The 24,345-nt window shown below is 45.0% G+C and overlaps 1 protein-coding gene across 1 annotated transcript in view; it reads left to right on the forward strand.

Annotated features, from left to right (window-relative positions):
* The window catches only part of GLRA1 (glycine receptor alpha 1), a 186,854-nt gene that overhangs the window by 132,935 nt on the left and 29,574 nt on the right, over positions 1–24,345 (forward strand). The window contains 5 exon segments of the mRNA XM_033927678.1: positions 1,556–1,779; positions 3,026–3,108; positions 10,893–11,030; positions 15,820–16,034; positions 17,941–18,087. Of these exon segments, the coding sequence (XP_033783569.1) occupies positions 1,556–1,779; positions 3,026–3,108; positions 10,893–11,030; positions 15,820–16,034; positions 17,941–18,087 (807 nt within the window).

Raw genomic sequence — 24,345 nt, forward strand, 5'->3', positions numbered from 1 at the left:
TTTTCCAATGTTAATAGCTATCAGGCACAAGCTAGCCTTGAACCTATGAACTGAGAGTTAAACTGTAGCTGATTTCTGGGAGGAACTATTGTGCCTCTTTGGAGTATGCCTGTGGTCAGTCCATTTTTAGTTGTGTCTTGTATTTCTGATACTCTTAATTCCTGTTTCCTGATTAGCCCAGCAAGGACTAGCTCAGGGCAGGCTTGAACATTTCTGTACTGCCTCTGTGCTCGTTTCCTGATGCCTCAGTGCTATTTTCATGTCCAGCCATACCTTTGGTTTTGACTTGCTTCTTGATGCCGCAGAATTCCCGCTTTTTGTTTTCAAAAACCCTTGTTTGTTTTCTGTTGGATATTTTTCTTAAAAAGCTTAATTGAGCTTGTTAATCAATTTAGATAAGCACCTATCTAGTTGGGCGCCTCCAAAATAGGTGCCGGTTACAAAATTTGGGCCTAGGTATATGAATCCTTTGAATATTGGGCTCATTAGTTTTTTTATCTTTAAATATGTTTTTTTAACCCCTAAAAAGCTGGAGAGCGAGAGGAACTTTTATATAGTGCCTTGCCAACAGTACCAAGAAGGTCTACTTTTCTATAGTTAGTGGTGTGATATAAACATGACTGATAGGAATGAGCAACAGGGCCTTGATCTCCCCATATGGATCCGCCAGGTATTTCCAAGTAACTCAGGCTCTCCATTGTCAGACATAGAATACTAAACTTAATGGACCGTTGTAGTGGCTTAGCGAGGGTAGGAGATGCCATAGACGGTGGCGACCCTGCACCCTCCTCTCTGCACCCCCCTGTGCTTTCCATGCCAAACCTCCCCCGCTCCACATTTGCGCCCTCCCTCCCCAACCCCAGACCTCTTAAAATAGTCACCAGCACAAGCAGCTTCTCGAGCTTGCTTTCCCTATGACGTCACTTCCTGGCCCCGTGACCTGAAAGTGATTTCAGAGGGAGCCAGGCCAGTGTGAACAGCAGGCTAGAGTAGTTGCTCACACTGGTGAAGATTTTAAAGAGGTACAAAGAGCAGGAAAGAAAGGACACGAGCGTGGCATGGGGCGGCAAAGAGATGCCGGCACCCCCCACCAAGACAGCGCCCGGGGCGGTCTGCCCCCTCTTTCCTATAGCACTAGACCTTTGCTGGAGGGTGTTTTCCCCTATGATAGACTCCAGAAAAGCATTCCAGTTTTCTACCACTCTCTGGGTGAAGAAGAACTTCCTTACGGATAGATTCCGTACAAACATAAGGAAGTTCTCCTTCACCCAGAGAGTGGTAGAAAACTGGAACGCTCTTCCGGAGTCTGTCATAGGGGAAAACACCCTCCAGGGATTCAAGACAAAGTTAGACAAGTTCCTGCTGAACCAGAACATATGCAGGTAGGGCTAGTATGTTAGGGCACTGGTCTTTGACCAGAGGGCCGCCGCGTGAGCACTGCTGGGCACAGTGGACCACTGGTCTGACCCAGCAGTGGCAATTCTTATGTTCTGAACCAGCGTCTCACATCATAGCTTGCATTCCCATGTTAACAAAATACTCCTTTTTCTTATAGGATTATAGGGTGAATATCTTCTTGAGGCAGCAGTGGAATGATCCCCGTTTGGCATACAGTGAATACCCCGATGACTCACTGGACCTGGACCCTTCTATGTTGGACTCCATCTGGAAACCCGACTTGTTCTTTGCTAATGAAAAGGGGGCCCATTTTCATGAAATTACCACAGATAATAAACTCTTGCGTATTTTCAAGAATGGCAATGTCCTCTACAGTATTAGGTAAGTTAGGAAGAAGCAGCAGACCTGGGGAGAGTGGATTATAACTTGCATTTGTTGGTTAAAGGGTTATATAACAAGGATAAAGTGATCTGCTATCTTCAGGAAGAAATAATGATATCTAGTCATTTAAACAAGGATGCACATTGTTAAATGACAGGAGTGGCTAAAATGAGGTTAAAATCATGCAAAGGAGGATGATTTCGGGAAGCAATGTTGATCGCCAGGCTTAGGAACGTCTTGGTGAGGAATGCCATCACCTCTCTTCTCCCCCCCCCCACGCCACACTTGTGCCCTCCCTTCCTCCTTGTACTCTTTAAATTTGTGTCCATGCGAGCAACTTCTCCAGCCTGCTGCAACCCTCTGACATCACTTCCTGGTCACGGGGCCAGGAAATGATGTCAGACAGAATGCCAACGGCAGCGTGAGCAGCATGCAGGAAAAGCTGCTCATGCTGGCAAAGATATAAAAAGAGTTACAGGGGGAAGGGAGGGTGCAAGTATGTATGTGTGTGGGGGGGGGGGGCAGGAAAGAAGCAGGGGGTGAAAAGGAGGCATCACCGCCCCAAGCACCTCCTACCCTTGCTATGCTACTGGGGTCAAAATTCATCCGGCAGCATTTAGCACATGGTAGATTGCCACCAGCATTAGCCCTGTAAATTCAATGCTGATACCATACCAATTTTTTATACCCCACAATTTTCTACTAGGATTCAATGAGGTTTACAATCAAGATAATGAGTAATCTTTGGGTTACATTAGGATTGCAGAAGACGTACGTGGATAGGCAACTTGTGAATCACACAGAGAAGAGAGAGGTCTTTAGCATTTTTCTGAAGCTGACGTAATTGGGCAGCTGATGTAGAAGTAAGGGTAGGCTATTCCACACTTTGGGGCCCTGAAATTTGAAGGTAGATTCAAACATCTCTCCCCATGGTAAATGTTTGGGTTGATGGGCAGGTCAGGTCCCAGCATTGAATTTATGGGTGTATGGAGCCACTAAAAACACAGCCAGTTAAGTGCAATATTCAGAACTTAACTGCCTATGAAACACCACATAAAGATATAACTGACTTTTATGGGACCTATTTATGTGGTTACCTTGGCCAGTTAAGTGTTGAATATTGGCATTTAACCGGCCAAGGGCAAACTCCATCTCTGGACTGCCTCCAAAAACACAAGTATTTCTGTCTAACTTGCTCTCCTTTCAATATCTCAGATCTTATGCATTCTTCAATTTTTCATCCTAGGATCACCCTTACGCTGGCATGTCCTATGGATTTGAAGAATTTCCCTATGGATGTCCAGACATGCATTATGCAGTTGGAGAGCTGTGAGTTTCAGTGATCCTTCTGGAAAACACAAAAAACCAAAACACCTGCAGTCTCAGGCAAATTCAGTATAGTCTGCCTAAAGTTAAGCGCCTGCATCGGAGAACCTACCCAATGTAGGCGCCTAACTTCATTGTTTCATACACTTAATTGGCGCTGATAATTGACAATTAGCACCATGTAATTGATATAAATTGCACTTAATTGGATGTTGGGCACCTACCATTCCGAGATAGGCGCCTATTACAAAGTAGGCATGGTTAGATGATGAGTCGTGGGCGAGTTTTGCATGTAGATGTGTGTGCCTACGTCCAAAACAGACATTTAGGCCAAGAAAACCCTGGCATCAATAGGGCACACCTAAAGTTAGGATTAGAGAATGACACGGTGACAAAATTCATCACCGTTCCCGTCCCCGCGGATAACCGCGGGAAACCATCTTCATGTCATTCTTTAAAGAGAGAGGGAAGAATCAGAGTATGAATGGCCACAACCACTGACCCGCAAGCTTTGCTTTGAAGAATGCTGGTGTAGAAGGACTGAGGTTGAAACAGACACTTCAGAATGACAGTCTCTGGTATCCAGAGCAGATACTGTGATGTCATAATGCCTCATTCCACCAGTGCCTAAGAGCCAATCACATCAGTGATGTCACAATGGCTTCATTATCCTTGGCTCACATAAGAATCAGAGTATGAATGGCCACAACCACTGACCCGCAGGCTTTGCTTTGAAGAATGCTGGTGTAGAAGGACTGAGGTTGAAATAGACACTAGAAAATGACATGGGATTATTTCCCGCGGTTATCCGCGGGGACGGGAACGGTGATGAATTTTGTCACCGTGTCATTTTCTAGTTAGGATGTCTAGCGATGCCTAAGACTGCTTAGAAGGCGTTAAGTGTGATTCTATAAACCGTGCCCAACTTTTAATGGTCAAAAGTTTTTATTGAATTTTAAGAATGAGAACAACAGAAAAAGAGATATCATCTTCAAGGTGTGATATGAGAGTGTAACAGTACAATCTTATACATGGGTATAAGCAAACAGTAGGTGTGTAAACAAATGAATCAGTTTTATATCAATCAATACGAATGAATATAATTAGGAATCAGTGCAAGGGTTGATAAGGGGAGACCAAATACAATTATATTTGCTAAGGGCTGCATTTCTTTCAGCTAATGCCTTTTCATGTTTACTAACCAGACCTAGATTGTTCCACCATGCATGGAATTCAATCTTGGAAAGGTCTTTCCAACAGTATAGTACATTTTGGATAATGTCTAACTTTTATAGAATTGCACTTCGCACCGCATTGATCGGTGCCTAATTTTTAGATGTCATATATAGAATCGGACCCTCTGTACCAGGGGTAGGGAACTCCGGTCCTCGAGAGCCGTATTCCAGTTAGGTTTTCAGGATTTCCCCAATGAATATGCATTGAAAGCAGTGCATGCAAATAGATCTCATGTATATTCATTGGGGAAATCCTGAAAACCTGACTGGAATACGGCTCTCGAGGACCGGAGTTCCCTACCCCTGCTCTGTACCTTCCCTAAACTAATATCGGGTGTATTCTGATAACCAAGAGCTCTTTTAGAAGAACATAAACACAATATTATTATTTTTTTTTATTATGAAAATTTTTTACATCGTTACATCACAAAGTAAGGATATGAATACAAAATAAGATAAAGAAAATTCTTCAAACAATCAAACAAGAAAATCCATCTAGCCCACAAAACATTGGAAGGAAGTATATGTATGCATTCTAAACGAAAGATAAAGGAGACAATTAGGGGAAATGAGAAACCCTCCCCCTTACAATTAAGTGCAATTTTATATCATTTTAGTACTAACTGAGAAGTGAGTAGAAACAGATCAGACTTTTCTCCCCTGAAGAAATGATTCTAACTGGAGGAAGTGACGTCATCGCCGCGGATGGGAGCTTGAGCAGAGAGCTCCGTTCGGGCCCAGCGAACTAACTATCTTTCGGGTGTGAAAAACGCGCTGATTTTTCTTCCCCTGCAGTGGTGTGGTGTGTGCAGGGAGTGGGGACCCCATGGCAATGCACAAAAAACTTCCCAGTGATAAAACCGGCCAGCGCACGATGGAGCAGGCGCTGGGCTGGACTGCACGTGGCAGCGTGGGCCCGGAGACCAGCGGCAGTGAGGCAGCGAGTTTGAGCGGCGCTATCGCGGCGGTGGCCGATATGATTGTTGAGCCAGTACAGGAGTGCTCCTCGCCTGATCTGCTCACAAAGGCAGACATGCAGCACTGGATATCGGAGGTAAAGTCCGGTTCAGGTCAGGGAGGCGGTGCAGGAGCTTCGCACTGACTTGGTGGAGGTGGGCACGAGGGTAGAAGTGGCGGAGATGCATTTGGACAGTTGTGAGGAGAATATGACTGGAGTGCAAAGATCGTTGGAGAGTGCTTCTGCTGACTACCAACTCCTTTTGGATAAGGTTGAGGAACTGGAGAACCGCACCCGGCGTAATAACCTGCGGGTGCGGGGCTTACCTGATCTGCCAGAATATAAGGATGTTCGCACTACTACTATCAATCTGATTCGCTGGCTTCTACAGAACGACAATCTGGAGCCGGGTCTTGAGCGAGCACATCGAGCTCTGGGGCCCCGAACCACGGAATATTAGAAAAAAAAAAAAAAGTTGCTCCCACCTCAACAGCTTTAGGTCTTAAAGATAAAAAAAAAATCTTTCCTCCTAAGCTGAGTAGGTTTAGCATCATCAGGAAAAATCAAAACTTTGGGCTCCTTTTACGAAGCCGCGTTAACAGTTTAACGCACATAATATCACACGCTAATTTGCCGGCCGCACTAGCTGCTACCGCCTCCTCTTGAGCAGGCGGTAGTTTCTCGGCTAGCTCGGGGGTTAGTGCGTGCTAAAAATGTGCGTGCAATAAAGCCGCTAACGCAGCTTCGTAAAAGGAGCCCTTTAGCTCCACAAAATTCTCTCTCTTTATTTCTAAAATAGAGTTTCATGATCAAAACCTTATCTGATTCATTCAGACAGGTAGCTAAGAGAGTAGCTCGTGTCTGAATTGAATCTTGCGAATCCTCCCACAATTTTTAGTTAAATCTAAATCTGTGGTAATTAGTTGATCCATTCCCTCTAAATGTAACTTTTTCTTTTGGGGAATGTAATAATAATTTGAAAAACTAAGTTGTTTCCACATTTGTCATCCCCAATATCTCCCTGAGGTTCTTTCTAAGAAGTAAAAGATGCATGGAGGGAAAATTAACAAAACGCAAATTCCTACCCCTTGCTTGATTTTCCATCATCTCCATTCAGTGAATCTTTGCTAGATGCGACTGAAAACATTTGCAAATTCGCTGCCTGTTTTCCCACTTTATGAAACGTTTATCTAGGTTCCCAACGTTAGAATCAACATTCACTAACTTTTCAACTACTTCCTTAGAAAAAGTCTGCATCTGATTCATTGCACTTTCTAGCATAACCTTCCTCCTTGAATTTAAAGTCCACAAATCTTTTAGGGTAACTTCCGTGGGATTTTCATCTCAAACCAACCTGCAGATTCAACAAATATATGTAGAATTTTTAAATATACAATATCTGAAGGCCTTTGAGGTGCAGAGGCTTCCGAAGGAGCTGCTTGTAAGCCATTCTCTGGCACTAAGCACCCCGGAAGATCTGGAGGGAGGGGAGGGGTACGATCTGGTGAGCTTAATGAAGCACCTGATATTGACTCAAATCTGTCTATGGGTTTCAATATATCAAGTGAAGTCAAATGTTTATCCATAGGACCAGATTTCACTGGGGTAGAAATCCTGGTTTTATCTTTACATTTCCCCATATAATATCACTATATAATTTATCATAGAACTTATCTATATAATAAAATGCTAGCCCGCGCATGTGCACTCGCGACAAGCGTGTTCCCTGATCCCTTTTCTGTCGGGATGTGGCCGCACGAGTGCGCATGCGCGGTATTACCTCACAAAGGCGGCAAGCTCTGACACCAACAGCAGCGCCACTGCGATCGGGAAAGCACAGCACAGCCGGCGACTCCCCCCTCCCGCCCTCACTCACTGCCAAAACCACCACCTCCTCCTTCTCGCCGGCTCACCCGCTTTTAAATGAAGAGAACGCTGGCTTTGCTGTCTTCTGTCCACTGCGGGCCGCCCTCTCTGACTACTTCCTCTTTTCGCTAGCCGCAGTGGATAGAAGACGCCGAAGCCAGCGGCTGTAACCGCCGATATCCGTTCCTCCAGCGGAGTGGGGGGGTGTCTGGGAGGAGAGGGATCGCGGCCACTCAGCGCCCCCACCGAAGAGCCCAGCAACTTTCCGCTGCCCGGGACCTGACTCATTTGCCGCCCCCCCTCTTCCCTTACCGCGGGCCCGACTGGCGATTTAAGCAGCGTGTCCAGCAGTCTTCACACGCTGCTCCGGACCCTTCTACTGCCCTGATTTGCTCCGGATGTGCCAGAGTAAATCAGGGCAGTAGAAGCTTCCGAAGCAGCATGCTGCTTGAATCGCCATGTGGGGGCGGCAAAGGACTCGGGCCCGCGTTTGTAGTCGCGACTGTGGGAAGGGAAAGGGGGTAGAGGAAACGCTAATGCAGGCACAGGGAACTGGTGGGGGGGGAGGGAAATGGAAGGGGGAGGGAATGCTGCTATGGACAGACAGACAGAGGGAGGAAGGGAGACAGAAAGAAAAGAAGAAAGACACAGGGGCAGGTGCACAGGGAACTGGTGTGGGGGGAGGGAAATGGAGGGGGAGGGAATGCTGCTTCGAACAGACAGACAGAGGGAGGAAGGGAGAAAGAAAAGAAGAAAGACACAGGGGCAGGGAGATATACAGAAAGACAAACAGACAAAGGGGGCCAGGGACAGAGACAGACAGAAAGAAAGACAGCGGGAGTCGTGGCAGGAGGGGTGCGGGATGCGGCAGAAGGAACTTTTCCAATGGGTGCAACTGGGCGACTGTCGGGAACCTCTGATCAGGGGCAGAGCAAGGTAAGTGTATCATAGGGATAAGAAGGAGGAGGGTGGGAGAAAAAGGAAGGGACGCCTACTGCTGGACAGGGGGAGAAGGAAAGAGGTGCTGATGGACAGGGGGGAGGTAAAACAAAGGGAGAAGGGCTGCTGCTGCATAAGGAGCAGTGAAGGGGTGGTGGTGGACACAGGGGAGGTAAAAGGAAGGGAGAATGGACAGGGCGAGCAGGCAAGGGGGTGGTGATGGACAGCCAAGGAAAAAGAAAGACAGAAAGAAAGAAAGAAAGCGGCTAAGGAGAGAGAGAGAAAGAAATAAAGAGAGACACACACACATATATTCTAGAACCCGTTAATGTAACGGGCTATAAGACTAGTCTTCATATATTGTTGTTCTTTGAACTCCTCGGGGCTCCTAAGGGGCACCTAAGGGGCTTGACCTGCCCCTCTGGCCACGCCTTGCAGCCGCATGCCACAGGAGGAGCGCGTTCTTGTCTCCTGGACTCAGGGCCCGATGTTAGGGAGGTATCCGCTCGTGTGCCTGCTGGTAAGTAAGGCACTCCAGTATCACAGGAGATCTCAGGCAATCAGTGGCAATTATAGGAGGTTCGACTCCTCAGAAGGCTGTACTTTCCAAAAGACGCTTCCCATAAACACAATATTCTGTGCAGATTTTATTGGTGTTTATAGATTGATTTCATTTTCTCCCTCTTGATTTTTCATTCCCCGAAGAGTATCTACAGCAAACCCAGCTTGACCTCCATATTACTGCATACATAGTCAGATTTATTGGTATCCGTGCTGGGCTGTGCATTTTGCTCAGGATTTTCTTTATGTAAAGTGTTTTGTTTTTAAGGATGGAGTAGCTGACTTTGACTCAGTTTTGATTTTGCTTCTCATTTTGGTCACAGTAATACACGCAGTTTCAGAGTCCCGATGGAATTTTACCATAAATGGTTTCATATTTTGGCAGTTTGTCTCTTACTGCATGATCCCATTTTGTTCGAATGGATGATGGATTTATAAAGCTAGAGAACGAAGCCCCTCCTCTTTGCTCCCGTTTTCTCTTTAAATAGTAACATAGTTGGCAACGGCAGATGTCCGTTCAGTCTGCCCAACAGTCCCACTCATCATCAAGGCAATGTTGAGCCAGTAATCTAGTAATTATTCATTTGCTAGGTTCATCTATAAGATATCCTCCCCTCCCCCTCTGGCAAGACCTGTATTCAGCTGATATGAATGTGATATAAAATATGCATACTTGCTTCTGACCTGTCTTGCCATATATGGGACATAGACTGTAGAAGACCGTCCAGCATCGACCCGGTGCTGAAGCTGACGTCAAAGCTAACTCCCAGCCCATCCCGATCGGGTCAAAGACCATAGAAGTCTATCCGGCATCAGCTTCCAAGTTTTCCAAGTTTATTAAATATTTGATTAATCGCTTATTAATATTCTAAAGTATAAAATATTAAATTACAATAGTTGAAGGGAAACAGACAATGTAAATATGACTGACAAGACAAATTAATGATACAGAAGGAAGGGAGTAGGTAAAGAAATACAATTTTAAAAAACAGTAAAGGAAACATATAAGGGCAAAACAACATTAGGGAGGGGGTAGAAATAAAAAACAGAAAGTTTAAAGCTTCACTTCCCCACCGCACATCATAAACAAAGTTAGAGTTGTTGATCTGATGAGTTTTGTGTCGTGCGAAATAACGAATTTCTCATATTTTCTCTGTGTGCGCGCTTGTGCATGTGTGTTTATTTATGTTTATGAGATTCTTGCTATACGAGGGAGCCGCTGAAAAGGTCTCAGCCCAGCCAAGAAGAGAATGATGTGGAGCCGTGAAACTTACAAGTTATTCCACGCTTTTCTTGACACTTTTCCTTTCATTTCATATCACTGAAATGAAGTGTGTCAAGAAAAGTGTAAGCTTCACTTCTCCACATCATTCTCTTCTTGGCTGGGCTGAGACCTTTTCAACAGCCCCGGGATCGTTGTTTTTGATCCAGCTATGCGTGAACATGCCTACATTTCAGGAAGAAAGCTTCTTTTAATTTCTTAGATCAGGGTAAGGGAACTCCGGTCTAGAGAATGACACGGTGACAAAATTCATCACCGTTCCCGTCCCCGCGGATAACCGCGGGAAATAATCCCATGTCATTTTCTAGTGTCTGTTTCAACCTCAGTCCTTCTGCACCAGCATTCTTCAAAGCAAAGCTTGTGGGTCAGTGGTTGTGGCCATTCATGCTCTGATTCTTATGTGAGCCAAGGATAATGAAGCCATTGTGACATCACTGATGTGATTGGCTCTTAGGCACTGGTGGAATGAGGCATTATGACATCACAATATCTGCTCTGGATACCAGAGACTGTCATTCTTTAGTGTCTATCTCAACCTCAGTCCTTCTATACCAGCATTCTTCAAAGCAAAGCTTGCGGGTCAGTGGTTGTGGCCATTCATACTCTGATTCTTCCCTCTCTCCTTAAAGGATGACATGAAGATTGTTTACCGCGGTTATCCGCAGGGACGATAACGGTGATGAATTTTGTCACCGTGTCATTCTCTACTCCGGTCCGCGAGAGCCGTATTCCAGTCGGGTTTTCAGGATTTCCCCAATGAATACGCATGAGATCTATTTGCGTGCACTGCTTTCAATGCATATTCATTGGGGAAATCCTGAAAACCCGACTGGAATACGGCTCTCGAGGACCGGAGTTTCCTACCCCTGTCTTAGATCACGCTAAGAAAGGCCAATTTTCCGGAATTCGCTTTCCACAAACCTGATTTATGTTATTCTTCTGTTAGTTGGCTACACCATGAATGACGTGATATTTGAGTGGCAAGAAGTTGGTGCCGTGCAGGTAGCAGATGGGTTGACGTTGCCTCAGTTTATCCTGAAAGAAGAAAAGGATTTGCGATATTGCACCAAGCATTATAACACAGGTCAGTGGTAAGATATGTAATATCTGACCTTCCATTTACTAGTTCTCTTTGATAAGGTGCAGTAACCGATTTAGCGCCCTAAATGCTAACGTGTGCCAATGCATTCATAGGTCATAATGGACGCGTTAGCGTTTAGTGCGCACTAAATCAGCTAACGCGCCTTGGTAAAAGGACCCCTTATTTCTTCACCTTCCTTTCCAGTTGGTCTCAGGCTAGATACAGACAGAAGGAGAGGGCAAAATATCCAAAGACAAAAAGGATGGTGGCTGGCACAAGCAAATGGTGGTCTTTTATAAATGCGAAAAAAACCCAAAAAGATGACCCAATATTCCACAGTGAAAGCAATCCAAACGATGAGAACAAGAAACTGTGGATATTCTGAAAGATGATTTATTATTCACTCTTCACAATAAAATCATGAAAATACCCCCAAAATAAAACCAAGTTAATAGTCCACACGGAATTGTTCTACTGGACCCTAAACGGTCTGTGTTTCGGCGAACACGCCTTCCTCAGGGGTCCGGTTGATATAGGGATTAGAGAATGACACGGTGAAAAAATTGGTCCCCGTCACCGCCCCGTCCCCGTCTCACCATCCCCGTCACCGCCCCGTCCCCGTCTCACCATCCCTGTCACCGCCCCGTCCCCGTCTCACCATCCTCTTCACCGCCCCGTCACCGCCACTGCCACCCCATTCACCGCCCCGTCACCGCCACTGCAATCCCATTCACTTTTCTTTATTTACGTATAAAGGAAACATTCTTTAAAACTTTAAAACTTTAAAACTTAGTTAAATATTAGTTAATAACTATACAAAAACAAAACACGCAGAGAAAAAATTAATTAATAAAAATTCTCAAAACTGACACATTTTGATCACTAAATTTAAAATAGTTATTTTTCATACAGTTTTTCAATCACTAATCTTCCACCACCCCTGGGGCTAGCAATGCAAAAACAAACACGACATGTACTTTAAATGCTTACAATGTTAGCCTATATGGTAATTAGACGCGGCCGCTGTACCTAATCGCGGCAAAGATCTCCCTGCCGTGATTAGCATAGTGACCGCGGCTACGGCTGCAAGTCTCCCCTCCCCCCAGCGATCACGGCAGGAGGGCACCCAACCCCTCCTGTAGACCCCCCCAACGGCCCTCCCGACAATCGCAGCAGAAGGGTACCCAACCCCTCCTGCCGGTCCTCCCAATGGCCTCCCCTAAGATCGCCGGCAGGAGGGTACCCAACCCCTCCTGCTGGACCCCCCCCCAACGAACCCTCCCACCCCGGAACCCCCTTAGTCTTACTTTCCAAGTTGGACCGGACGGCTCCTCACACGTATGGCCAGCAGGCTTGCCTCCGTCCAAATGAGGCGGGCCCGCCCCTACCCTGCCCAACCCACAGGATCCTAGGGCCTGATTGGTCTAGGCACCTAAAGCCACTCCCGCTATAGGAGGGGCCTTAGGTGCTTGGGTCAATCAGGCCCTAGGATCCTGTGGGTTAGGCAGGGGAGGGGAGGGGCAGGCCCGCCTCATTTGGACGGATGCAGGCCTGCTGGCCAGACGAGCGAGGAGCTGTCCGGTCCAACTTGGAAAGTAAGACTAAGGGGGTTCCGGGGTGGGAGGGTTCGTTGGGGGGGGGTCCAGCAGGAGGGGTTGGGTACCCTCCTGCCGGCGATCTTAGGGGAGGCCATTGGGAGGCAGGGGAGGGGAGGGGCGGGCCCGCCTCATTTGGACGGAGGCAGGCCTGCTGGCCAGATGAGCGAGGAGCTGTCCGGTCCAACTTGGAAAGTAAGACTAAGGGGGTTCCGGGGTGGGAGGGTTCGTTGGGGGGGGGTCCAGCAGGAGGGGTTGGGTACCCTCCTGCCGGCGATCTTAGGGGAGGCCATTGGGAGGACCGGCAGGAGGGGTTGGGTACCCTTCTGCTGCGATTGGCAGGAAGGGTTGATCTGACAAATGAGGAGCACGGTGAAACACAGGTAAATAGCGGTTCCTAGAAGGGGGTACATTGGCCCGCGGGGACAAACCTGTTCACCGTTTCCGCGGTCGGTGAATGGCCTTGTCCCCGTCACCGCAGCGACTGCTAGTTTTCTTCCCCGTTTTCGGCGGTGACCCGCGGCTTAAATGCGGTGGCCGCGGGTAAACCGTCACCGTGTCATTCTCTAATAGGGATCACATATACAAATGTAGACTAAAAACATAGTAACATAGCTACTTTGTTTTTAGTCTACATTTGTATATGTGATCCCTATATCAACCGGACCCCTGAGGAAGGCGTGTGTGTCTTTGAGCAGATAGCCAAAGAGACATTGGAAAAAAAACAAAGTGGCACAAAAAAAATCGTGGAACAGTCTCCCAGAAGAGGTGGTGGAGACAGAGACTATATCTGAATTCAAGAGGGCCTGAGATAGGCACGTGAGATCTCTCGGAGAGAGAAAGAGATAATGGTTACTGTGGATGGGCAGCTCTATGACCTCACAATGCAGGTGCACAGAGCCTTAGCCTATAGGAAGAGGAGATGCAAATGTTTAGAACCTTAGCCAATAGGGAGAGGACGAGATAATGGTTACTGTGGATAGGCAGACTGGATGGATCATTTGGCCTTTATGTGCCTTCATGTTATAATGTTTCTATAACCATACAGTTCTATGACATCACAATGCAGGTGTGAAGAGCCTTAGCCAATAGGGAGGGGAGGAGATAGTGGATGCTGCAGAAGAGCAGACTGAATGGGTCGTTTGGCCTTTATCTGCCATCATGTTTCTATGTTTCTATGTTCTAGGTAGAGAAATGAAAATAACACCTCTTAGAAATGGTACTGATAGTAGCTAGAAGAAACACACACTTTTCATACCCCTGGTTTCTCCAGATAATTGTTTAATAAATAGACCCAAGCAGATCAGATCCATCAGTTGAGTGACTGATGCACATAGAAGTTATGCCCTGTATTTCAGAAGCTCATACACATGTGAATACTGGTGCTTACATGTGAATAAAGCATACTGTACATATTTAAAACCCAGTATTGAAAAGCCCAGCATTTACACATGAATGTCCCATCTACATTTATGTTGAAAGGGGGTTGAATTTGACAGTCTATGGGTGGGGTGAGGACAGGACTGAAATGTACATATATATTCTCCATTGCAGAAAGAGAATACATGTGTATGCCTTGACTTCTCAGTGCTGGAATGGCCCCTGTTCATTTCCATGAACATGTGTCTTACCTCCTGTCCAAATGAGCACCTTGTTATAATATGTAGGTGAGCTGAATTGACCCCTATCCCTGGCATCAGATTCTTCCCCAATCAAAAGACCGCTAATCAATTTCATATCTCTTCCCAGAAGAGACACCCCTGATTTGATCCCTCCCCCCCTGATTTGATCCCTTCCCAATCTGAGTCCTTCCTTTGCAACAGAGCCTCCCCTGGTACAGAACCCCATCATATTGGTAAGCCCCTCTCAGAGCCCCAAATCTTTCCCAGCCCACAGAGCAGCACTGCACTCAGACTACAAAACCTTCAGAAAATAAATATAAACTTTGCTATTCAAAAACTCCATAAAGCCAAACTAACACAGTGAGATCCATCTCAGGCCCCATTTGAAATCCACTTCACCCTTTAGCACCTCCAAAAATGTCCAAACAACTCCTAATGTACTCCTAAATGTTCCAACAACTCATATGTAGTCCACCTTGAACCGCAAGATAATGGCGGAATAGAAATCACTAATGTAATGTAATGTAATACCCTTCCCCCAACCCACCCCCAGAACCTACCCAGAGGAACCCTAGAGGTAATCTTGTAGTACAATAGAACTGCAAAGCTACTTCTAGAGGTCATGGGTGCCATTTTTTTCCTGGAACTGTACAAGACAGGAATGGAGGGATACTGCTCCCAACCTCTGCCTCTAGATCTCCAGGATTCCGCTCCTGGCCAAGCTCCACTGGCTTCCGATAATCGCCAGGGTCCACTATAAATGCGCCTGTTTAACTTTCAAAATCCTATATGGTATCCTCCCTCCCTTTATCCCTCTTTCTTGGAATTCCTCAAACCCTAATACCACCAGATCCTCCCACAAATTAAAACTATCCTTCCCCTCGCTAAAAGGCATTTCCCACACAGGAAAGCTAGGGACCTCACTCCACTTCAAAATCACTGAGCTCTGGAACAATCCTACCTCCCCTCTTCGGAACTTGAGTCTCTCCAAGTTTTCCGCAAACGTCTGAAAACCTGGCTTTTCTCAAAAAATGTAAGTCTCCCTTCAATTTAGGAATCAAGGAAACTCTTATATCTTGGTATCCCAAGTCCTGTAAATTTTCTTCCCACTTCTACTCTAACCCTCTGTTGTAGTTCCTTCCTATTTCTCCTACTGTAAACCGCGTCGAGCTCTACGAACGTGGAGATGATGCGGTATACAAACCTAAGGATTAGATTAGATTAGATTAGATTCCTTCTGAGAAGGTCCTAGGGAAAAGTAGAGTGTCTGGGGCTACTTGGTGGTGGGGATGCTTCAAGAGAGGATAGGGATTCCATTCCTGGAGGATTGAATTATTGGGGTTCTGTTCCGAGGGATGGAATTGAATCCAGGAGCTCCTTTCCAGGGGGATTATTTTCAGGATGGTTCTATTATGGGGTGGGGGGAAGCAATTGGATCATGGGTGATCTATACACCTGACTTTCTACAGTAAATTGACAGCAAAAATCTAAACATGTATTTTTTGGGATAGTTGAATTATCTAAAATTTATCTCTGCGTGTAATAAAAATGCAAACAAAACTTCTATTTTCTCAGGAAAATTCACCTGTATTGAGGCTCGTTTCCACCTAGAACGTCAGATGGGTTACTACCTGATCCAGATGTACATTCCCAGCCTTTTAATTGTTATCCTCTCCTGGGTCTCCTTCTGGATTAACATGGATGCTGCACCAGCCCGTGTTGGCTTAGGGATCACCACTGTGCTCACCATGACCACCCAAAGCTCTGGTTCCCGAGCATCTCTGCCCAAGGTATGGAGCACACTGTAGTAAAGGAAACAAGAGTAAGATTATCCTCCGTGTTAATTACTGAAAAGAGGAGTTCTCTAATGGAACGTGATAGAATGAACCAGACAAAGTAAAGCTACCGAAAGACTGATTCAGTCATCTAAATGAAAATAATTGATAGATAACTCAACTAAATTTGAGTCTATCCCAAAAGGATAAGGGGGAAACCCCCCCTTGCCCCCCCCAAAAAAAAATCAGTTTTTTTTTCAAGTGTCATTACATTTTGGGCTTTTTTTCCAGTGTTAATAGATATCAAGGCACTAGCAAGTTTTAAACATTTGATCAATGAATTAGGAGAGCCTTCAGGAAGAGCTATTCCACCTCTTGAGGTTCTGGTATAGCCAGCCCATGTCTAGCTATATCTTATATTTCTGCTTCAGTGTTGTTATTTTTTTGTCCAGTTGTGCCCTATATCTAAACAAAATAAATTTTTGATTGCACATCTCTACAGTAAACTAAACTGATTTAGGAACTACCCAACTGACAGAAGAGCAGGACATAACATTACATCGTACTTATAAACCGCATAACCATAAGTTCAATGCGGTGAACAAAAGATTAAAAATAACATAACCTAAGGATGATTTAAATTAGTTCACTAAATATTTTGAAAAAATATGAGTTTTCAATTGAGTTCTAAAGTGCTTGTAAGAGCAAGCACTACGCAACAGTGGCCGAAATTCCCTGTCATAGAAAGCGGCCTGAAATGCTAGTGTATGTTCCAAGGATTTCTTGCTCTTAAAACCTTGAGCAGACGGAAAATTAAGCGATGCATGTGATTCTCTCCTATGTTTATGGAATGCTATGAGAAATCTATCGGTCATATAGTTTGGAGCAATACCATATGCAACTTTGTAACAAAGACAACCCAGCTTAATCAAAACACGCGCCTCCACTAGAAGCCAATGCAACTCACGGTAGAAGGGAGTCACATGATCATATTTTTAAAGACCACTTGGGTGTGATTGTATGTGATGATCTTTAATGTGGTTGAAAGATGACAGCGAAAGCTAGAAGGATGCTAGGGTGCATAGGGAGAGGTATGCCAGTAGGAAAAAGGAGGTATTCATGCCTCTGTATAAGACTCTGGTGAGACCTCATTTAGAATATTGTGTACAATTCTGGAGACCGCACCGTCAAAAAGATATAAAAAGGATGGAGTCGATCCAGAGAAAGGCTACTAAAATGGTGTGTAGTCTTCGTCATAAGGCGTAAGGGGACAGACTTAAAGATCTCAATCTGTATACTTTGGTGGAAAGGCGGAAGAGGAGAAATATGATAGAGACGTTTAAATACCTATGTGATCTAAATGTGCATGAATTGAGTCTCTTTCATTTGAAAGGAAGCTCTGTAATGAGAGGGCATAGGATGGAGTTAAGAGGTGATAGGCTCCGGAGTAATCTAAGGAAATACTTTTTTCAGAAAGGGTGGTAAATGTGTGGAATAATCTCCCAGAAGAGATGGTGGAGACAGAGACTGTGTCTGAATTCAAGAAAGTGTGGGATAGGCACGTGGGATTTCTTAGAGAGAGGAAGAGATAATGGTTACTGCAGATGGGCAGACTGGATGGGCCATTTGGCCTTTATCTGCCATCATGTTTCGATGTTTCTAACTGGACTGACCCCTATATCCTGCATTCCTTGTCATCTAATCCTGTCATCGTTTCTCTTGGATAGAGTAAAGAGTTTGTTATGAGGTAAATTTTTATCATGCAATAAACATGTTATCACACATTAATACATTAGCTACCATATTTTAATAACACGAATCTATCCTAGCCAGTTACATAAGATTTTTTTTTCATCTTATGTCTACCAGGCCTTTGTTCTCCTCAGACTGCTTTGTTGTTGTCTTTCTTCCTTCTTTAAAGGTATCCTACGTCAAAGCCATTGACATCTGGATGGCTGTGTGCTTGCTGTTTGTATTCTCAGCCCTGCTGGAATATGCCGCTGTCAACTTTGTTTCCCGACAACACAAAGAGCTGCTCCGGTTCAGAAGAAAGAGGCGACATCACAAGGTAATACCTACTGCACAGAGCAAAGCCCCTGTTACACACTTCAGGGTTCATGCAAGTTATTTATTCTGAGTACATATACAAAAAATACCAGAAGTATTGCAAGCCAAGAAATGAAAAATGCAATAAGGTAAAATAACAACAACAACAACAACAAAAAATATATATATATAAAAATAAATCCTTGAGAAAATGTTACAAATTTATGAGATAAGTTTAAAAACAAAACAAAAACAGATGGAGGGACTTTTTCGATATGACATCCAAATCTGAGCTTGGACTTTTTATGGAACACGCATTAAAATCCAGTAGCAAACATGACCATTTTTGATACAGAAAAAGTCTCTGTCTTTGTTTTGAAAATACTTTCTTCTCAGATGTGCTTGTCTTCAATATGTCTATCTCTTTGGACCATTTTTGGAAAAAAAAAACCAAAAAAAAACCCCCCAAAAAACCCCCCAACACAGGTCCAAAGGAAAAACGCACAAAACAAGCTATTGGGATGCAGAAGGGGCCAGCATTTTTTTAATAGACTGATCACACAGACATCCCTGCAGAGCAGTGGGGCACCCTAGAGGGCATTGCAGTAAACTTAACGTAAGAAGTCCCAGGTACACATCTCGCCATAATCCCCTTATAGTATATGGTGAGCCCTCTAAAACCCACCCAAAATCTACTAGACCCAATGTACACTACATCAATAGCTCTTATGCCTGTCGGTGTCACATATATGTAGGATTAGGGTGGGTTTTGGAAGGATCATATAGTCCATCATAAGTGTAGATTTGAATACCCATCTTTATGGTCGACTACACTGCTCACGTGGCTATTCCAGGAACCTGCTTGCTTCTCTAATAAGACTGGCCATAATATCTGAAACTATCATTCACGCAGGTATGTAATGTTTCTTTTACATCTAAGGGGGGGGGAGGGGGTCAGTGACCACTGGAAGAGTGTGAGGGGGTCATGCTTACATCTCTCCGGTGGTTATTTGGTCAGCATGGCACCTTTTGGCACGTATTCATTTTTTTTTGTTTTTGTTTTTTTTATTAATTCTTTATTCATTTTCAAAAATACATTAAGCGTTAAATATATTCATTCATATTAACAATAAATACATCACTTACAAACAATCATTGATATATTTCATAAATTCTTATCCCTTCCCCTTTCCCATCCCTCCCTCCCATATATTCCATTATCATATAAAACATATAATAATAAACTTCCTCCCCCTCCCTATAACTTAAGTTGATAAATATAAGGGAAACAAATTCAAATTAATCTTTACAATACTTTGTCAATGGTTTCCACACATCCTGAAACTTCTTAAAATATCCCCGTTGTAATGCAATAAACCTTTCCATTTTATAGATATGGCATAAAGAATTCCACCAGAAGTTGTAATTTAATCTCCTCCAATCCTTCCAATTATATGTAATTTGCTGAATGGCAACACCAGTCATTATAAGTAGTAATTTATTTTTATTCGCAGAAATCTGACTCTTTGCTCTCATTTCCATACCAAATATCACAGTATCATAGGATAATGCCACTGGGTTATTTAATAAATTATTAATTTGGTCCCAAATTGATTTCCAAAAATTCATAATACATGGGCAATGAAACAATAAATGATCTAAAGTTCCTACTTCCAGATGACAATGCCAACATCTATTAGACAAAGAACTATCTAATTTTTGTAGCCTAACAGGGGTCTCACAACGCTCGTATTCATTGTTAAAAGAAGGTCTAGCCCCAAGCATCCAAACTGTGCCCTAAACGTTTTCTAAAATGTTGGATTATTGCAGAAAAACGGGCAAATCACAAGCCTGCCCTGATCCCATCCAAACCATGCCTCCAACACACATTTAGATACCCTGCAGACAACCACCTCAGAAATCCATCTGGAAAATAAGTTTCGAAACCAGCAAATTGGAAGAGTTTGGCGAGAAAAAAAAAAATGACCATATGCCACTTTCTGGATGTTTTTCTTTTTCGAAAACGATGAGTCCCAAAGTGATGCATTGAGAAGGCTCATATGCTGTTATTCGATAGCACTCAATTCTTCCTAAGCAACCAGCAGAGTAATTCATTTGTAACCTTTGCTTCTCTGACCATGCTACCACGTGGAAATAAATTCTATGAATTTATTTGTGACCGACAAAAAAACAACCCAAATTGCTCCATACAATTCTCATGCATGCTCACTAACAATCCTATATAATAAAAGGTTAGTGGCGCATGCGATTTTAAAAAAGCGTGATTACTGCGGCCGTGGTGTGTGATCCGTGGCCGTGTTCCATTTTAGAACCCGGCCAATGATCACTCTAGCCACGCCCCTCCTCCCGCCCTCACCAACCCGAAGGAAGCTCAGCAGACCTCCCGCCCTCACCTCACCAAGCTGGAACCATACCTCCCACCCTTGCTCACTGCTGCTGTTGCTGCCGCTGCCGCTGATCCTCCTCTTCTGGCCAGCCTGCGATCGTGGCCGGCTTTGGTGGGCCTCGCGGGCTGCTTTCTGGCCTCGGTGGCACGTTCCCTCTGACGCACGGGATCGCGTCGGGGGGAGCGTGCTTCCGGGTTGGGAAGCGGCCTGCGAAGTTCGCTGGGGCCGGACCGCGATTGTGGCCTGCTTTGAAGAGGAGCAGGCCAGGTAAGCAGGGGGATTAATTTAGGGGGCCAGAGGGAGAGGGAAAGGGGCCATTGAGAAATAGGGAGAGGGAAAGGGGGCTTCTTTGGGGAGGAGGTGTGCTGGGGACAGACAGTTTTACTCTGGGGGCAGACAGAAGGGGCCATGGAGAGACAGGGAGAGGGAAAGGGGGCTGCTTTGGGGGAGGGGTGTGCTGGGGGGAGACAGAAGGGGCCATGGAGAGATAGGGAGAGGGAAAGGGGGCTGCTTTGGGTGGGATGTGTGTGCTTGGGGCAGACAGCTTTGCTTGGGGGGGGGAGGGGGGAGACAGAAGGACACAGACAGCAGCCAAGGAGAGAGAGATAAAGAAACACAGATAGACACTCTATTCTAGCACCCGTTAATGTAACGGGCTTAAAGACTAGTTACAATATAAACCTGCCGCCAACGTTGGTTCTGGCTGGGAAGCCACAAAGATAGGTGTTGCTGTCCTTTCTTTTCATACACTAATTTATTGTTGATAAAATGGATGAACTGAATTGTATTTTAGAGCAGTTTTAAATTGATATAAAAAAGATTTTTGATATGCCTAATAAAGTTAAGTAATTAAATTATGCACTCTTAATTAATTACCTAATTAGCTGATAGTTTGATCAATTAACTAAAAAAGAAAAAAGAAAAAAATTGATTTAAAAGGTAGGGAGGAGGTGTGAAGTAAGTGATTATACCACATCCATTCAGGATGAAGACTTGGAATAACATCTAAGTTATAGGAGGTCTCTTTACTGAAAACAATGCATTTATTATGATATTTCAACCTCTTAAATTAAACTACATTAATCTAAATTGATGAATTGATTCCTTTATACATTAGGGTAAAAGTGCATGCTTAAGATAAAGATGGTTATGTAGGGTCCCCGAGTGTGATTAAGCAGCACTACGTCAGTTTGTGAGAGAGACTGCGGGACTTGGTGCCATCCTGAGAGCTGGAGAGGGGACTGGTGGCTTAGGTAGTGCTCTTATGCGTCAACTATACTGTGCCTTTGCTTTGTTTCTTTGTTCTTTGTTTGGGGATGGGGGAGGGTGGGGAGAGGGGCTCTGGCGTGTATGGGGGGATGTGTGTTCTGCTGAGTGGTGTGGATGGAGCTGTATGTGTGTGGTGGTGCGTGCTTTGCATGGTCCTTTTGGGTCCTTTCTATACAAAAAGGTGAAAGGTCACTGTCCATGATCTATGGCTTTCCTGTTCTTCTTGTGTCCTCTTCTGACCCTCTCTAGGTTGCCCCCGTTTACTTCTTTTTCTTGTTCTTTTTAACTTATCGGTGGGGATTGCCTGGGGGGCTAGTTATATGTCTTTGTTTTTTACCATTTGTATTGGACCACTTTTCTGTCATTATTGTTTGGCCTTGCACCCCGTTGGGTGGTATATTTTTCACTGTTAATAAACATATGTTTTTTTTAAAAAAAAAAGATAAAGATGGTAGGTGCGGTTTACTAGTAACAATAGATTGATTTATAAATAAGATTTGAGGTATAAAATAAATACACAAAATAAAACTTATCAAAATAACTTCAGTATTAGTTATCCTTTGTACCCCCTTTTTTTCTTTTTTGGCTATTTTATAGAGACACTTTTTCATGGTCAGTCACTGCCTGGCCCTTTCTCTTTTTTTGTGTGTGTTTCGTTTGGGAGGGTGGTTCCTCTTGACATAGTCCAACGGCCCAAGAGTATGGGCCTTTGGCATTTGGGAGACCTTTTGGTTGTTTTTGTATATTTCTGGAGGGGGGACCCCGGAGGGGAAGTTGCACTGTGGGGGGGGGGGGGGGGTGTTTGATCCTTGGACTGTTTTTGAAAATTGTGTACTGTTGGATGTTGATTCCTTTGATCTTGTTGTATTCCTTGTTCTCTGTTCTTTTCCCATTCACAATAAAACAGATTTGAACATTAAAAAGAGCAGCATCACTTAGGGTTTTCGTGCAAAATGCCACCCTTTAAATACCTTAAGTGGCAGATTTTACCCAGCTGCACATCCAATGGGAGACGAGCAACCAAGCTCCAAGACTCAGGTTTTTGAGGAGGTTTTAAATGCTAGCACTGGCATAGTAAGGGTGGTGCATGGCGGGGGGGGGAAGGTTCACCCCCTCCTGCCTGATTCCCCCTCCCCCACCGCACACCCCTTCCCTTCCCTCGAACCTCTTTCATTTTTCCTGCGCGAGCAGCATTGTGAACTTGCTGCCCGTGTTGGCGTCGCCTCTCTCCAACGTCACTTCTGGGCCCCGCGCCTAGGAAGTGACATCAGAGGGATAGCAGACACGACGCGGGCAGCAAGTTCGTGCTGTTGCTCTTGCCTGGAAAATTAGAAAGGTACGGGAAGGGGGAGGGGAAGGGGTCAGGAAGGAGTGGGGGAGACAGAGAAGAGGGCAGGGGAGGAGGCGCCACTTACGCTCTCTCTATGCCACTGAATGCCAGAGAAGTAAGCGCAATTGCTTTCTCAAACACTCTTCAGATGGCTAAGAACATAAGAATTGCCGCTGCTGGGTCAGACCAGTGGTCCATCATGCCCGGCAGTCTGCTCACACATAGGCCCTTAAGTCAAAGACCAGTGCCCTAACTGAGACCAGCCCTACCTGCGTACGTTCCGATTCAGCAGGAACTTGTCTAACTTTGGGCTCCTTTTATGAAGTCGCGTTAGTGGTTTAACGTGCGTAATAGTGCACGCTAAACTGCCGGCCGTGCTAGCCGCAACCGCCTCCTCTTGAGCAGGCAGTAGTTTTTTGGCTAGCGCGGGGGTTGGCACGTGATTAAAAGTCATGCGCGCTAAAGTCGCTAACGCGGCTTCATAAAAGGAGCTCCTTGTCTTGAATCCCTGGAGGGTGTTTCCCCTATGACAGACTCCGGAAGAGCGTTCCAGTTATCCACCACTCTCTGGGTGAAGAAGAACTTCCTTACGTTTGTATGGAGTCTATCCTCTTTCAACTTTAGAGAGTGCCCTCTCGTTCTCCCTACCTTGGAGAGGGTGAACAACCTGTCCTTATCTACTAAGTCTATCCCCTTCAGTACCTTGAATGTTTCGATCATGTCCCCTCTCAATCTCCTCTGTTCGAGGGAGAAGAGGCCCAGTTTCACTAATCTTTCGCTGTACGGCAGCTCCTCCAACCCCTTAACCATCTTAGTCGCTCTTCTCTGGACCCTTTCAAGTAGTACCATGTCCTTCTTCATGAACGGCGACCAGTGCTGGACGCAGTACTCCAGGTGAGGGCGCACCATGGCCCAGTACAGCGGCATGATAACCTTCTCCGATCTGTTCGCGATCCTCTTCTTTATCATTCCTAGCATTTTGTTCGGCCTTTTCGCCGCCACCGCACATTGCACGGATGACATCGTCGACTTGTCGATCAGAACTCCCAAGTCTCTTTCCTGGGAGGTCTCTCCAAGTACCGCCCCGGACATCCTGTATTCGTGCATGAGATTTTTGTTACTGACATGCATCACTTTACACTTATCCACGTTGAACCTCATCTGCCATGTTAATGCCCATTCCTCGAGCCTGATTATGTCACGTTGCAGATCTTCGCAATCCTCCCGTGTCTTCACTACTCTGAATAGCTAGCAACCACTTAAACCTGCCTAG

The sequence above is a fragment of the Geotrypetes seraphini genome, chromosome 18 (assembly GCF_902459505.1).
Source record: "Geotrypetes seraphini chromosome 18, aGeoSer1.1, whole genome shotgun sequence".
In the NCBI taxonomy this organism is placed as follows: domain Eukaryota; kingdom Metazoa; phylum Chordata; class Amphibia; order Gymnophiona; family Dermophiidae; genus Geotrypetes; species Geotrypetes seraphini.